Consider the following 15,624-nt stretch of genomic DNA (forward strand, 5'->3'; position numbering starts at 1 on the left):
GGCATTTGAGTGAATCCACTGGATACTTAAAAAGATTTATTTTTCTGTATCAGAGTTCAACAAGATGAAGATTTCAAAGTTTTCGAGCACACAAAAACTAAATTATAATAAATAATAAAATGTTGAGTATGCCACAGTCTTTAAACAGTCCATAAACTGCTGCACAGTGCTGAGTCCTCAGACTTTGTGTGGCGGGGTCATACTAAGTGTCAGCTGTCTTAAAATGTTTTACATGTCGGGGGAAGTTGAAGCTTCCTTTAACTGAAAGTCTGTATAATTTCCAGAACACACGTTTTGTTTTTTTTAGCAAGTCAAGTGTGTGTGTGTGTGTGTGTGTGTGTGTGTGTGTGTGTGTGTGTGTGTGTGTGTGTGTGTGTGTGTGTGTGTGTGTGTGTTAACAAAGATGATTGAAGGGCAGCAGGAGGAAGTGTGTCTCTGAGAAGAAGCTCACCGTTCTTGTGAAAAAGCAGCAGGAAGGGGGTGGGACAGTGTAAGGTCAGCACATCGCCGACCGCGGCGCTCGGCCAACATGAAACGTTGTCCCACTCGCCGTGACATCCTGGACAGACATATACAGAGATACACACACAGACACACACACACAGACATTAGAAGTGTGAACTTGCCTGCACAGAACTTCCTGTTTGGCTGAGCGACTTGTGCGGAGCTTCTGTGCGAGCTGCTGATTGAACGTGGACAATAAATCCAGCCCACATGAAAGCAGCCTGTGAGGTTTGGACATTTAGCTTTACTGCTCAGCCAGGAGGGACAAAGACATTCACGTAACACTCTGAAGGCCTCTTAATAGTTAAGTTAAAAATAAATGTAGCCTGATGAGGCCTGAGAGTAACTAATGCTGGTACTGTCCTTTAACATCAAACACACATGTGTATCTATAGAGCAGCGTGAGAAAAAGCTCACAGTCTGAAAGCTGAGACCACACAGATTAAACACATTTTATTATCTCTGTGCTCAAACATTCGCACACATGACCGTTCACAAACAGCCTCTGTATGTCTGTGCGTCAGTCTTTGGTTACTCGTGTTGTGGTTTCACCCAGAAATCATCCTAATATAAGTCGTGAACATCTGGAGACCCTACTGATGCCGACTGTGTGCAGCAGTCCTTCAAGCCTTTTATTCTCTGAGCCTTTTATTCTTGCTGAAAAACAAGAGGTTAAAAATCAAAGCTGCTTCGTCAGTCAGCTCAAGCATCACACAGAGGTTTGTGTGAGCACAGCAGGCATATCCATGGTGTCACTTTGTACGTTACCATCACTTTATGAATTAATGCGTGTTTCCATCCGGGGTACTTCTCAAAAAAGTAATGCATTACCTTACTTTATTTCTATACTGTCAGACGTAAATTGTGACAGAAGGATAACAGGCCTCCAACTCGCACTGGAGCAGTTCACAGCCGAGCGTGAAGCAGCAGGAATGAAAATCAGCACCTCCAAAGAGTGGCTCATTCTGGGATGAGTTCCTGCCAAAGTGAAGGAGTTTAAGTATCTCAGGGTCTTATTCACGAGTGAGGGGAGAAGGGAGCGAGAGGTCGACAGACGGATTGCTGCTGCAGTGATGGAGATGCTGTACTGGTCCACTGTGGTGAACAGAGAGCTGAGTGAAAAGTGAAGCTCTCAGTTTACCTGTCAGTCTACGTCCCCACCTTCACCTATGGTCACGAGCTGTGGGTAGCGACCGAAAGAATGAGATTGCAGAATGAGTTTCCTCTGAAGGGTGGCTGGCCTCTCCCTTAGAGATAGGGTGAGGAGTTCAGCCATCCAGGAGGAGCTCTGGATGGGCCAGTTGAGGTGGTTCAGGCATCTGACTAGGATGCCTCCCAGGCACCTGCTGGGTGAGGTGTTCCCCACCAGGAGGAGGCCCCGGGGCAGACCCAGGATACGCTGGAGAGATTATAACTCTCGGCTGGCCTGGGAACACCTTGGTGTTCCACCAGACAAGTTAGAGGGTGTGGCCAGGAAGAAGGAGGTCTGGGCTTCTCTGCTTAGGCTGCTGCCCCTGATAAGTGCAAGAAGATGGATGGATGGTTGGATGGATGGATGGTTGGATGGATGGATGGAAGAGTAGAAAGGGAAAGTTTACAAGATGGGGAAACCTGCTATGCTGTATCTTTTAGAGACTGTGGCACTGCTAAAATTCTCACTGGGAATGACCAATTGGACAAGATTGGAAATGAGTGCATCAAAGGGATGGCTCAGGTGGAGCTGTTGGGAGACAAACATAGAGAGACAGGACTGAGATGGTTTGGGCATGTGCAGAGGGAACGTGGGTATATTGGACAAAGATTGTTGATTGTGAAGCTGCCAGGCAGGAGGAAAAGAGGAATACCTCAGAGGAGATTCATGGATGTACTGAAGGAGGACATGCAAAGGGTTGGTTTGACAGAGGAGGATGTTGCTGTGGTGACCTCTAAAAATGAGGGCATATCAAAGATGTGGAATAATGAAGTCTTCAAGTCTGACTGCTCAATGCTTTTGTTATTTGCTGCATGCAGGTCACACAGTTTTCACTTTGCCTTCACGTTTTTATCCTTTCTTGATCAAAATTAATGATTTTTAAATCATCTGATTGTAGCACAAGTGCAGAAAAGAGGTATGTTTGATTTCTCTTCGATCCACCCTCCAAGCAGGTAACTGAAGAAGCCTTTTTAACCTTTATAGCTGGCATTTGTGTATGTGTACATGTGTACATTTGTGTGAGTGCGTGTATGTGTGAGTTTGTGCCTTCTGTGGAGTGTTTGATCTCACAAGGTAAACAGCTCAGTGTTGCAACACCGTCTGAAATAGCGTCCAGAGACACACACCACTTCACATCAACTGACCTCATTCAGTGCACTCACACGCACACACACACACACACACACACACACACACACACTTTTCCTTACTTGATATGGATCTGAATACTTTTCCGAGGCCTAATATTCAGTGGTGCTCTTACAGCAGATTATTTTGCGTCTGCTCCTGCACACGCAGCAGACGTATCGTAAAATACTTGGATGGGGATTTCCAAACACTTGCTCGTGTGTGTTTCAGTGCATGCGTACCTGCATGAGTGGAATTGTTCGGCTGCAGCTGTGTCTGACAGTCACTCTTTGCTTTCTGCATCTCCCAGTAGAACTGGCAGGGAGAAAACATTCCATTAACCTGTCGGGATGAAGGGAAATACATCTTATGAATATTATCTCCAAAATGAACAAACCTCCTGCGTCAGGCTCTTTGTCTCAGGTTGTGCTGTGCACGCTGGTGTTTGACATATGTGCTCCAGTTTTCTGGAGTAAAGTTCATGTTTCTGCGATCTGCTCTCCTTTCACTCCTATCTGCAGCTTTCAGGGGGAGGATTTAGGCAGTGGTGATGATTTGGGAATACAAAAAATAACTTCTGCTAAAAGCAAAAACCAAAGCAGGTTAGGTTCCTCGTTAGAGATCAGCGTGTGTGACACAATCAAATCTCCATAAAACAGTATCACCACTCATGAAGGATCCCTCAGAGGCCTCTGCAGACAGCAGGAAGTTTCTATAATCTTTGTCTTTCCCTGAAGAGCATCGGTAATAAGTCCAGAGTCTCAGAGGCAAGTTTGGTCCTTTATTTTATTCTATGTTGGCTGCAAACAGTTTCACAACAGTTTTATTGTTTTAAAAGCATTAATATATATATATATATATTAATTCTAATTTGTGAATCAAATCTGCAGATACTCCAAATCTTTATGTGAATTCTGTTTTTGTATTTAATTTTTACTCTCAGAGCGTTAAACCCCACCAAGGCTACAGCTGAAGGAATAACAACAACTATTTAATGAAGTACTTGAGTATAATCCATCAGATTATCCTGTCTCTTAATGACACAGTTGTGATACTGATACATCTGTTAGCTTATTTTGCTAGCTTTCTTTCCTGACCTGACCAAACTTTATTAAAGTGCGCACACAATCTCACACCACCCTGGTACTAAACTGCTTTACAGCACCTTTCCTCTCACACCCACTCACTCTGCTGATTGTCTGCAGCAGCTGTGTTACTTCCAGCCTGTATCGTGTGTGTGTGTGTGTGTGTGTGTGTGTGTGTGTGTGTGTGTGTGCGTGTGTAATCTTAGTACATTCTTCCATGCTTGTGATTGGTTAGATGCTGCCACCACAACCCTTTTCAAGTGAGCACACTTGTAGTTAAATTGGGAAATCCTTCGGTCAATTTAGGAAAGCTTTGTGTGACCACTTATCTTGATTGTCGGTGTTAGGATTAGTGTGAGTGAGTCCAGATGAAAGAAGGATACCCAGAGTTTGATGAACAGCCTGTTAAAAAACCAACGAGTTGCAAAGTGACCCAGAGACCTCAAGCTGATTGAAATGTTGTGGTGAGAGCTGTTCATGAACAAATGAACACAAACTTCAATTAAATGAAGTGACGCTGTGAAGAAGTATAGGCCCAAATTCTCCCACAACCATGTGAGAAACCGATAAAGTCCCACAGAAAGCAGTTAATTAAAGTTATTGCTCCTAAAGGAGGTTCTATAACCGAGACACCTATTCAATCATGTGGTGTAATTAGCCTATCACAGGGCTGCACAGAGGCCTGTGAGAACTTTTTATTTTCCAACGATTGTAAGACTGACTCCTCGGGTTGGGGGCGTGTGGTGGTTGGATCGATACAGCACAGTATTGGGATATTTTGCATGATGATATTGTAATAAAAAAGGGACACCAAATATTGATACTTTATTACATAAAAATACTACAAACAATAGGCTCGTGTCATGCACCAAAATGAGATCATGTCCATCAAGCAAACTTATATTAAACGGCTCAACCAAAAATCATCCAACAATTTACCCACTTAGTGTGACAAAGCTACCTCCTAATTCAGAGTAAACTAATGCAGTAAAACTAAAACAGCAACCTCCTTGCATCTACAGAAAACAAAACAAAAAAAAGCAGGGGCTGCCTGGTGATTATATTGACTTTGTGATGACTAAATTGTTTCCCAGAGCTGCACAATTTTGATCGGAACGCAATTGCAGTGGTCTGATAGGAGGCAACCTTTCTGCAGACAGTCACAGTGTGACATGGGCTGAGAGTAATGACTCTCGGAGTGATCGCTGGCAGAGGAAAGATTTATTTGAAGAGTTCCAGTCAGGTTTAAAAATTCATCACAGCACAGAAACGGCTTTAGTGAAGGTTACAAATGATCTGCTTATGGCCTCTGACAGTGGACTCATCTGTGTGCTTGTCCTGCTAGACCTCAGTGCTGCATTTGACACTGTTATTTATAAAATTTTATCACAGCAATTAGGGCATGCCGTAGGTATTAAAGGTCCTGGTACATATCTATCTAATAGACTCCAATTTGTGCATGTAAATGGAGAGTCCTTTCCACACACTGAAGTTAATTATGGAGTCCATAGGGTTCCATGCTAGGACCAATTCTATATATATTATAGACCAGCGGTCTCCAACCTTTTTTTGCACTTTTAAGGTGTCAAAGATAAATACAACTAAATAAAATGATACGACCGAGACAAAAACTGTGGTATTTTGTAAATATAATAATAAACGCGAATTCGCTGTGTAATTGTGTAACTTTATTAGCAGTGTCCTCCTGAAATGCCCCAACAACACCGAGAGTAACGTCCTCCTCTCTGCCCCTTAATGCTCTCTGGTCGTTATGGTAACGTGTAAACATTTCTTTCAAAATAAGACGCACAACTACAACACGGGAAAAGACCCAGGGAAACCAAATTAACGCTAAAAACCCTGAAATCCATAAATTTCACACCCGGTACCAAACCTGTCCGTGGCCCGGGGGTTGGGGACCGCTGTTATAGACGCAGTGTCATTAGAAGGCATAGGATACATTTTCATTGCTATGCGGATGATACCCCGCTCTATCTATCCATGAAGCCAGATAACACACATCAGTTAGTTAAACTGCATAAACGTCTTGAAGACTTAAACACCTGAATGACCTCTAATTTTCTGCTTCTAAATTCAGATAAAAATGAGGTTATTGTAGTTTGGCCTAAAAATCCTAGAAATACAGATTCTAACCAGATTCTTACTCTGGGTGTCATTATGTGTTTGATCAGGATGTGTTAAACAAACATGTGGGACTGCTGCTCGCATTTGTGCAATGACATCCTGTCTCAAAGTGATGCTGAAAAACTAGTGCATGCATTTAGTACTTCTAGGCTAAACTATTGGAATTTATTATTATCAGGCTGTCTTATAAAGCCCTATATAACCATTAGTTGTTATTAATCTCTGGCTCTCTTCCACAGCATGTCTTTTTTCCTGTTTTCCCCCATCGACCCCAATCAGTTAAGGCAGATAGCTGCCCATTCTGGAGCCCGGCTCTGTCGGAGGTATGTAGGGTCTTTACCTTGTAGTTTAAAGCAACATGAGGTGATGCTGAGTGAAGGTATTGCTACTGCAACTCAGTCATCCAGGTAACACTAAAATCAAAAGACTCAATAAGGGTTAATATAGTAAGGGGAAAGTTCAATTTTAGTTAAACCTTCGAGAAAAAAATAACAAATTTAAGCAGTTATGATATTAACTACAAATTAGAAATACATTTATATATTTGAAAAGTATTTGGTTGCAGTTTGGTTCAGTTGCACAGAAGCTGCCTTTGAAAACAGATTTCAATCTGAACCTCATTAATTAGCCTCACCTCGTTCGTACTGACTGTGCCGACTCGAGTGCTACTGAATGAGAACCATAACCCAAATTTTCCTGCTGCCACCGTCAAACCCTCATATGTGTGAGTGTGTGTGCTGGTACAGCTGATGGTAGCCATGGACACACACTCAAACAGACTGTACACAAAGGGCAACATGAACAAAGAACAACACTCAAACAGAACAAGTTCATGTGTCAACTTGATTCACTGATATACTGCGAATGTGCGTGTGTGTTGGGAGGTCTGTTTACACTTAGATTTATGGTCACTCTGCACAGTGTTTCAGATCTGTCAGTCTGTTTATACACACACACACACACACACACTAAAACGTCTTTAGCCAAAAACCTGACCATGATATCACCTATCGTGCTCACCAATCAAACATCACTTTCCTTCTGTCTTTAAGTGACCCATCAAAGGAGAGACTCAGACTTCAAACAACACTTCCACACATGTAGACACAGAGGCCTCAACAGCTGCATCAAATAAGATGAACGATCACTTGAGCTGATTCCAGTACGGAAAGGAAATCAGCTACAGAATGATTAGGTGCTAAACAAGGACGTGAGAGGAGCGGCGGTCCTTGTTAAGTGAAGTAAGGGGCTTCACCCTTACTGCACGCAACTTGTCTTCATTAAATGTGGATTATGCTGAGTATCGTTGTGCAAAGAAATGCTGAACAGGTGAATTTTCAGAATAATGTGTCTGAAATTAAATGTAAATGCCTAAATTTAGCCTTTTTCCACCAAACTACGTAACCTAGCCTAACTTCCATAGTAACCAGAAACTCCTTTTACCCCTACACCACACCTGTCCACGGCATTCAAGTCATTGTGATATTGACCCAACGTGCCGTTACATTTCTCAGGTTACGCAGAAGGTTGGGACATCGGGTTAAAAAGGGAGCCACTATAGTTCGTTGGGTTGAGTAGATGCCACAAGGCTAATGGAGAGGCCCATATTCAAGTCTACCTCAAGGCCTTTTACTGTACGTTTTGCCCCTGGGCATCTCCCAGTTTCCTGTCTTCTTTCCACCATCTAATCAAAATAAAAGCAAACAAGCTCAAAAACTGTGTTTACATAAAGCTGATGTAAAGTGCATTAAACCTACATTCTCCCTCATACCAGGAGTCAGACAGGAAATATCCGAATCCTAGAATGGCAAACCTCATCCAGGAAATGCTCATCATCAACTATCAATTACACGTCCATGAGTTGGAAACGCTCAGGTCCAAGTTTAATACTTTAGACTTTAGTAACTACGTGAGGGAGACTACGTCCCTCTTTTAAACTCTCTGTGGATGAACTCAAAGGCAGGTCTTTATTAACAGGAAGATAAGAAGTCATACAAAACTACACTGGGAGCAACTAAAGCTGAGGCGCTGGGAAGACACAGGAAATGCACACAACCTAGAGGGACGACGCAACACGGAACAAAGGGACACTTTGACATAAATACACAGAAGGTAATGAGGGAAGTGGGAACACACGGGGAACGCAGCTGAGGACAATTACTCATGACAGAGCGGGGAGGACATGAACCTGAAAATACTGACACCAAGATGTGGGCCTTGAACACAACACAGTACACAGAGATGAGCACAGAGAGAGAGGCAGAGAACAAGGATGAATACACGAGGGGATGAGGAGAACACAGAACACAAAGGAACACGGTACCAGAACAAACACCACAATAACAGCATGGACACAGGGGGGATCCAAATACCAAACCAAACAATCCAATGAACATAAGGAACAAAATACAAAACCACAGGAAAACTAAGAACACTGGGTCAAAATGACCCAGGACCATGACTATAAGACTATAATCTGGGTGTAATCTGGCACTGACAAATGTGAAGGAGGGTTTTCCTACAGCTAGAAAACCTCTCCCATGGCTATTTATCATACACCAAAGTAACTGTGCAACAAATAAACAATAATACGACAAATAGAGCTTCCTGTTTTTACACTATCAAGTAAAGACATTTAGTTTTTTTACCGTGGGTCCAGAGAGCCAACAGATTTCAGTTACCACAGCAGCATTTCTCTATCGTGTAGAAAAACTGATACATACTGTGGAAAGTAGCTGTGCATGCATGTGGCCCACGATTGAAATTGACTTTGACATCCTTGCGCTAGATGAAACAATCTGTTCTTAAATGGTATTTCTGACGGTGTCTGATGGTGCCTGGATCATCCTCAACCTGCTGTGGAAGCTGCAAATGTGTGCAGCAGCTCGGCTCGTCGCTATGTGGGAAAGCATTTGGGTTAATAAGGCTACGTGACTTCACAGGAACACATTAGAAGGCGTAAATAATTAATGAAGTTACCGCCTGCTTAAAATGCACACAGGCCCTTTCTTAATGTGGATCCTGCTGCTGTGACACTGCAGCTGTTCAGTAAAATCAAGCTAAGAGGGCACATCCACACAGAGCCTTAAAGAGAAGGAGGAGGAGGGCTCCGAGCAAATTCAAGCCCTGCTTATGTTATCGTTTGTCAGTGGATCTAAATCTTGTTGCCTCATAAAAACACTAAAATATGAGTCTTTTCAGTACCTCAGTGGCTTCATGTACTATCTGAATGCATCTGCACAGTCATGGTGATCAAGCACGTTAGGCCTGCAGGTGAAGTTTGCATGTAGGTAAGAAGTGAACCACCTTGATCACAATCAAAAAACAGCTTTAAACCTGAATTTATAACTTAGGCCCTCAAACGCTGCATCACAGTGCAGGCCTCCAGTTTCAGATTGACATCATTACTATTGTTTTAAAGTCCCGATGTTCCAGATGGAGGTGCTGCTTTCTTCAACTCGAAATTTGGCTACAGATTTGGATTATGCCCTTCCTGTTCTCACTTCCTGCTTTTCAAAACAAACAAACTATAAATAGACACAAGCAAAAGGAAAAGATAAACAATCTTATTTAATCCATTGCCATCTAAACAAACAGCATAATCTCTTTCATCTAATAAGCACTAATACACACAAATACACACAGAGACACACAGATCCATTACGAGGTAAGGGATAAAATGTTCTGGATTAAACTAAACAAAAGAACGCTTTTTTTTCTCCACCAGTCTGTAATCCCAAACCTCCTCCTCCTCCTCTGACCTGACTCCACCACGTCAGACTCATTCAGCTCGCTGAGAACGGTAAAACAGAAGCCTGAGCTCAAGTGTCTGAACATTTAAACACATCAAGGTCAGGGGTATGTTTGAAAAAGGTCTGTCTATTTAGTCCACTGACTACGCAGCTCTGGACTCATTTGCAGTATTTTATATTTGAAGCTACAGCTTTATTCTTACCCTTTCAGGCACTTTCATGTGTTTACAGGGAGGAGTCTGAAAGTCCCTTATGGAACAAGACATGGACAAGGACCGGGGTAGGTTGCAAAGTGGCTTGCAGGGGAAGCAGTGAGGATAAGAAGGCTAAAGAAACTTGAATATGACATTTTATATTGATATATTTATGTCATTTACCAGTCTTTGCACTTCAGTGACTATATTTCCATGTGAATATGCTGTTGGAACAATAGAAACATAAGCATAAAGGAACTTTAGAGCCCTTAAGTACATATTTACATTGCATGAGCGAGAGCTGTGATTTCTCAAATGTTGTGCCATGGAATTTGTGACGGCCAAATATTATTACAATATAAAACTAGACAGAAAACTGCTGTACTTTTTCTAATGCTGCTTTAATCATCTGGTTTACCCATCATCAGTTAAACCAGCCAAAGCAAGCCAGTTTACGATGAAACAGCTCAGGCATGCAGTAAGTGAAGTAGTGTTGAGCAGGGGTGAAACTAAACTGCTGATGATTTATAAAGTAAGACAAAAATTAGGACTTTAAAGCAAAACTGGATGGAAAAAAGCAACAACTTTATCCAAAATTATAATTATGATGAAATTCTGGTTAAAAACCTCTTAAACTTTACGCTGCAGCAGTCCGTGTCTTACACAGTGAGCTGTGCAACACCATATCAGCTGCTGGGCTATAAACTGCTTTAATAATGCAGGATGAACATGACCCTCATTGTGTAAGCCATAAAGTGCATAAAGTGCACAAAGTGCAGATCTCACCACCATATAAATGCTAAGAAACCAACTTCAAAGCTGGGATTGAGGGTCAGGTGGAAAAGCAGCATTTTTATTTTATTTTATTTTATTTATTTATACACACACATTAACATTTCTGCATTTTAAAAAAATGCATCTGATGCAGTTGTTAAAGAACTCACGGCTTCAGCTAATCGACTAACCCTGCTAACCTTGTCCGTAGTCTGCAAAGGTCAGAAGAAGCCACTGACCTTTTCACTCCTTCTGCAACAGTTTGAGCTGAGAGGCCCCCCCCCCCCCCACACACACACACACACACACCTCTCTTTCTTCACAGAGAAGCGTGGTTCGTAAACACGAGTGCCATTTCCTGACGTCACTCTGCAGGATTTCAGTTCAACTGTCTCTGCAGAGTCGCCCGAGGCAGCGCTGACAGTTAAACGTACAAATACAGGAGGCGATTACAAGGGTTTATCACAGCTTAGCTTTATGCATCACAGTGAGAGATGCCATGTGATACATGTCTGATTTTGTGTTTGCAAATGCATGTTTTTAATTGCAGCTTTCACACGTTAGCAGCAAATTACGTTGTGTGCAGTAACTCCTGCATCCAAAGTCTTGTCATTTTTTTTTTGCACACAGAGCAGCCAGACTGATCAATACAGGAAGCAGAAGTCATTCAACACACACAGCAGACCTGTGTCATCGGTGTTCCTGAAACTCCTTCCTCGTGTCTAACAGACAGAAACCACAACAGTTTAAAAGTTGAACTTTGAAGTTTGCTGCCTGTATTTAGATTCAGTTATAAAGGAGTTGCAAGATGACACAGATGCTGACCAACATCAGCGTTACAAAACAATACTGTTACGGTCAGGTTTCTCTGTTGCCAAATGCTCTGAAACCACAATCTGTGAACCAGCTCATTCCCAAAAAGCAAAACGCACAACTTGAAGTTTTGGAAACGCTGAAGGAAACAGCGTTAGATAGAAGGGATGATGAAAACATCACTGCCTTTTCTCTTGGATCTGACTGAAGAGAAACGTCACTTTGGTTATGAGTCATGACTATGCATGACTCGTCCAAAGTCTGGGAGTAAATGCAAGCAGAAAACAAAACTTAGACACACATTTGAAAGGTTGGAAATAAATGTTTGCATCAGTGAGCTTTGCAGAAACAGCTGCAATGCTGATCAGATAAAATGTCATTCATCTAGTTCTGGAGAAATACATATAAAATGAAAAGACTGTCTCTCTTCACTTGAGTATTTTTTTAACACAAAGTTTTTTTCCCCTCACTTTAAAATAAAAATCACCCCGTTTCTCACTTGAGTGCATTTGGACCATTGATGTCAACTCAATGACGTACACTTTTAAAGACATCATCCACTTGAGGTGTCTGATGGTTTATCCAAACCCACAAAGACCCATTTTAATAAATGAGGCCTGGGCTTCAGTGTCTATATGTACAGGCCTGAGGGTGACTCAGGCATGAGTATGAAAAATTAACTCAGGAGAAGCAGCAGCAGCCATAAAGTGAATCTATCATTTATGTCAAACAAAATGCCAAATGAGAAACCTGCAAATGAAAACGTTACAATGCTGCTTTATCGCGTGATGTTTAATCAGCTGCAGTTGGAGAAGATTTAAAGCGCAATGAGTGCCAAATACATGACTGAGGATCAAGAAGTGAGAAGATTCTGTTCTTTTCCACGAGAGATGAAAATTATTTTTTACTGATTTCAAAAAAGTGAAAGTCATGGCTGCAAATATTATATACTGCATTGTACGCCCAAGTTCAGATTTTCCTGCACCGTGACAGGTTTTCACCCTCATTTAAACATGTAAATCTCATTTTCAAGAGTGACCTGTTCAAATATCCAGATTGAGAGGTGACAGCGCTAACCTCTGCACAAAAAAGAAAATTGTCAGAGTATTTTCTTAACTACTCAGCCCACGAGTGGCATAAACCCTGAACAGGTTTTGGAGATTCTAATATCCACACATAAAACATTTTAGAGTCACCAGTTAACCTACTGTAACAAGCATGTGTTTGGTCTGTGGGAGAGAATCAAAGCACCCAGAGGAAACCAAATCTGGCACAGAGAGATCGTGCCAAATGCTGACCCAGCAACCACTCGGATACAAAAATAATTAATCTATGAACTGCTTATTAACTCGAATAGTAAAACGTGTGTCTTGTTGTAGTTTGTTGAATACAAACAGTCACCTTAAAATCTAAAGAAAAAAACTGTGCAAATCTGCACCTAATACTGCTCTGAAATATATATTTGCCCTTTATAGACATCAAAAAGGTCATTCATGGTCCCTGTAAGGACAGAAATGGACTTTAGTCTATATGCCAGTGTGCTGCAGCTCTGCGGGTGGTTTGTTAGAGTCAGTCTGCTGTACCCATTGATTCCCTGCTCTATTTAATCAATGCCAAACAAACTCCTGTTGCTTACCTTCCACTCGTTTTCTGCTCACGGCTTTGTGAAGTAAAATGAAAGTTAATTACGCACACTTTTACCCGAGGACTGAAAGCTGGTCTCACATGAGTTCAGTCTTAATACATTTAAATCACTGTTTGTCTGAGCGCTGAGGAAGCTTTTAATTACACATTACTGTGAAATTAATCAATAAACCAATGCCCAGACCTGGATCAATGCCCAGAGCTCGACTGGTCTCTCCCAACGTGTCACAGCCTTGTTCCAAACAACAGTGAAGTCATTTTATTGTAGGTGATAAATACATTGTTAGACTTTATGAACTCACTGTGCGTCTAGTTAATGGATATTCCAACACTATGACGGGATAAAACACGTCAAACCGCCAACTGGGTAACTCGGTAATATTTTAAGACCATAAAATCAGTCATAAAAACATAAAAAGCATTTTGATTCAATTGATATTTGAAGAAAAATAAGCATTAATAATGATAATAGGCGAAGCACTGACCGTGAGGATGAAGGTGAAGATGAGAAGGCGCAGAGCGAGTCGGTGCGTAAAGGACATGGCGGCATCTCATCCAGCAGCGGAGGGTTAAACCCACCTGAACAGCAGCTCTGCGCTCATCTGACTGTCATCCTCTGCAGGAAGCACGTGTGTTATGAGAAGTGACCAAACCTCAGTCTTCAGATCGAGAGCGAGGCGCTTTGCTGCATGCGCTTTTACGCACAGGTTCATTCAGCTCACACAAGCGGGGCTCACTTTGGTGCAGGAAACAATTACTTTTAAGTCTTCCAAAGAAGAGCAAGTTTGAGGTAAATGTTTATCCCGATGTGGAGAAAAGTAAAGCCAATAAAGTCGCAGCTGGAAGGGTCCAAACTGGCAGGAATCCGCTGCAGGTTGGGACCGAAACCCGGTGTGTTTAGTCCTGTGATCCGAGTTCCAGTGAGGCGGTGGGCCGAGTTCACTCCCAGTTCATGTTCAAAGCAAAGCGCGTCCCCGTCACACGTCCCTCGCTTGTCTCTGAACCAACGCGAGCACAAGCAGCCACAATCTGAAGGCGCTTTCTAGTGAGTGTTGATATTGAAAGCGAACAGCGACCTCCTGTGGATGTGGAAACCACTGCCGACAGGTGTTGTGCCAAACTAGGTATCCCCAACAGAATTTGTTTCCCCTGCGTCGGGAGCACACGCTGGACTGTCCAAGTCACGGACAAACAGTATCCCACATTGTTGATTTTTAGTTTACAAACACTTCTTATAATGACTAACTACTCCTGACATTTTTGAGATGTTAGCTCTTTATACAACGAAGTTATGGTGGGATACAAATAATATCAGGCTGGTCCTGCCACAATTTGTTCCCCCTGTGTAAATCACGGACAAACAGTATCCCACATTGCTGATTTTTCGTTCACAAACACTTCTTATTATGACGCATTACTCCTGAAACTTTGAAGGATTTAGCTCTTTATATAGTAAAGTTACAGGAGAATAAAAATAGTTATCAGCCAAAATGTTTATGGTTTGTTAAAATAATCCCATCTGATACCCCGTGATGAATAAATATATAATTTTCTGTTGTAACCCTCAAACTGAATGGTAATGTAACATACTAATTTTACAGATGTCTAAAAAAAAGCAGCTCCTTTAAATGGATCCACTAAGGACAAAATTTCGTTTTCGTTTAATGACTCAATCGAGCAAAAATGAGTTTAAACGAATCTTCTCGCGAGGAAAGACGAGACTAAAGACAAAGGCTTTTAACAGAATTTTAAAATTGAAATCTGACGTCTTTGCATCAGGATTTTCAGAATAAGTTTGAAACATTTTAAAGGCGCTAAAAACCGATCATCTTACACAATAATAGAATGTGATGCTAGTTTGCCAGCTGGATGCTCGTAGACCCGAGGGCTCCGTCAGTCGCTTCATTTACAAACTTTTGCAATGTCTAAAAGGAAAAAATAAATACAGGCACTCTCTCTAAACGAGCAAAGACCACCGTTAACTTGTGCTCCATTGTGTCGCTCTGGAAAAAGTTTCTGAAGATCAGCTGCTCATAGGACAAATGCATAAATGAGGCCTGTCGTCTTTCACATCAGGGATTACATGCTTTCAGTTTGCATTTGAATTTTAGAAGATAAACATCTGTCTCACAACTGCGTTTACTTTTTTAATCCCATTAATCCTTCTTCATCCACACTGTCCCGTGAAAAGCATTCTTAATGCAGCGCAGCACTTTATAATAACAATTGTTAATACATTCTAAATTGATAGTTAAATAAACTTTCCCAAATGTGATTAACTATTATTTACTTATTCTCTGATATTATTTATGTTATGCTATTATTGATATTACATATGTGTATTATTTACTAATATTATTTACTTTAACCCTGGAGAACCAATGGGGTCGGCT

At 41.6% G+C, this 15,624-nt stretch overlaps 1 protein-coding gene across 1 annotated transcript in view; it reads right to left on the reverse strand.

Moving 5' to 3' along the window:
* LOC120742760 (vasoactive intestinal polypeptide receptor 2-like) overlaps window positions 1–15,515 on the reverse strand; it is a 49,065-nt gene extending 33,550 nt beyond the window's left edge. The window contains exons 1-4 of the mRNA XM_040046193.1: window positions 14,628–15,515; window positions 13,717–14,459; window positions 3,067–3,166; window positions 452–559 (exon numbers count right to left, since the gene is read on the reverse strand). Coding sequence (XP_039902127.1) covers window positions 452–559; window positions 3,067–3,166; window positions 13,717–13,773 — 265 coding nt within the window. The 5' untranslated portion in view covers window positions 13,774–14,459; window positions 14,628–15,515. The remainder of the gene's footprint in view (window positions 1–451; window positions 560–3,066; window positions 3,167–13,716; window positions 14,460–14,627) is intronic.
* Between the last annotated feature and the right edge of the window lie 109 nt (window positions 15,516–15,624).

The sequence above is a fragment of the Simochromis diagramma genome, unplaced genomic scaffold (assembly GCF_900408965.1).
Source record: "Simochromis diagramma unplaced genomic scaffold, fSimDia1.1 OVJJ01000434.1, whole genome shotgun sequence".
Classification (NCBI taxonomy): Eukaryota; Metazoa; Chordata; class Actinopteri; order Cichliformes; family Cichlidae; genus Simochromis; species Simochromis diagramma.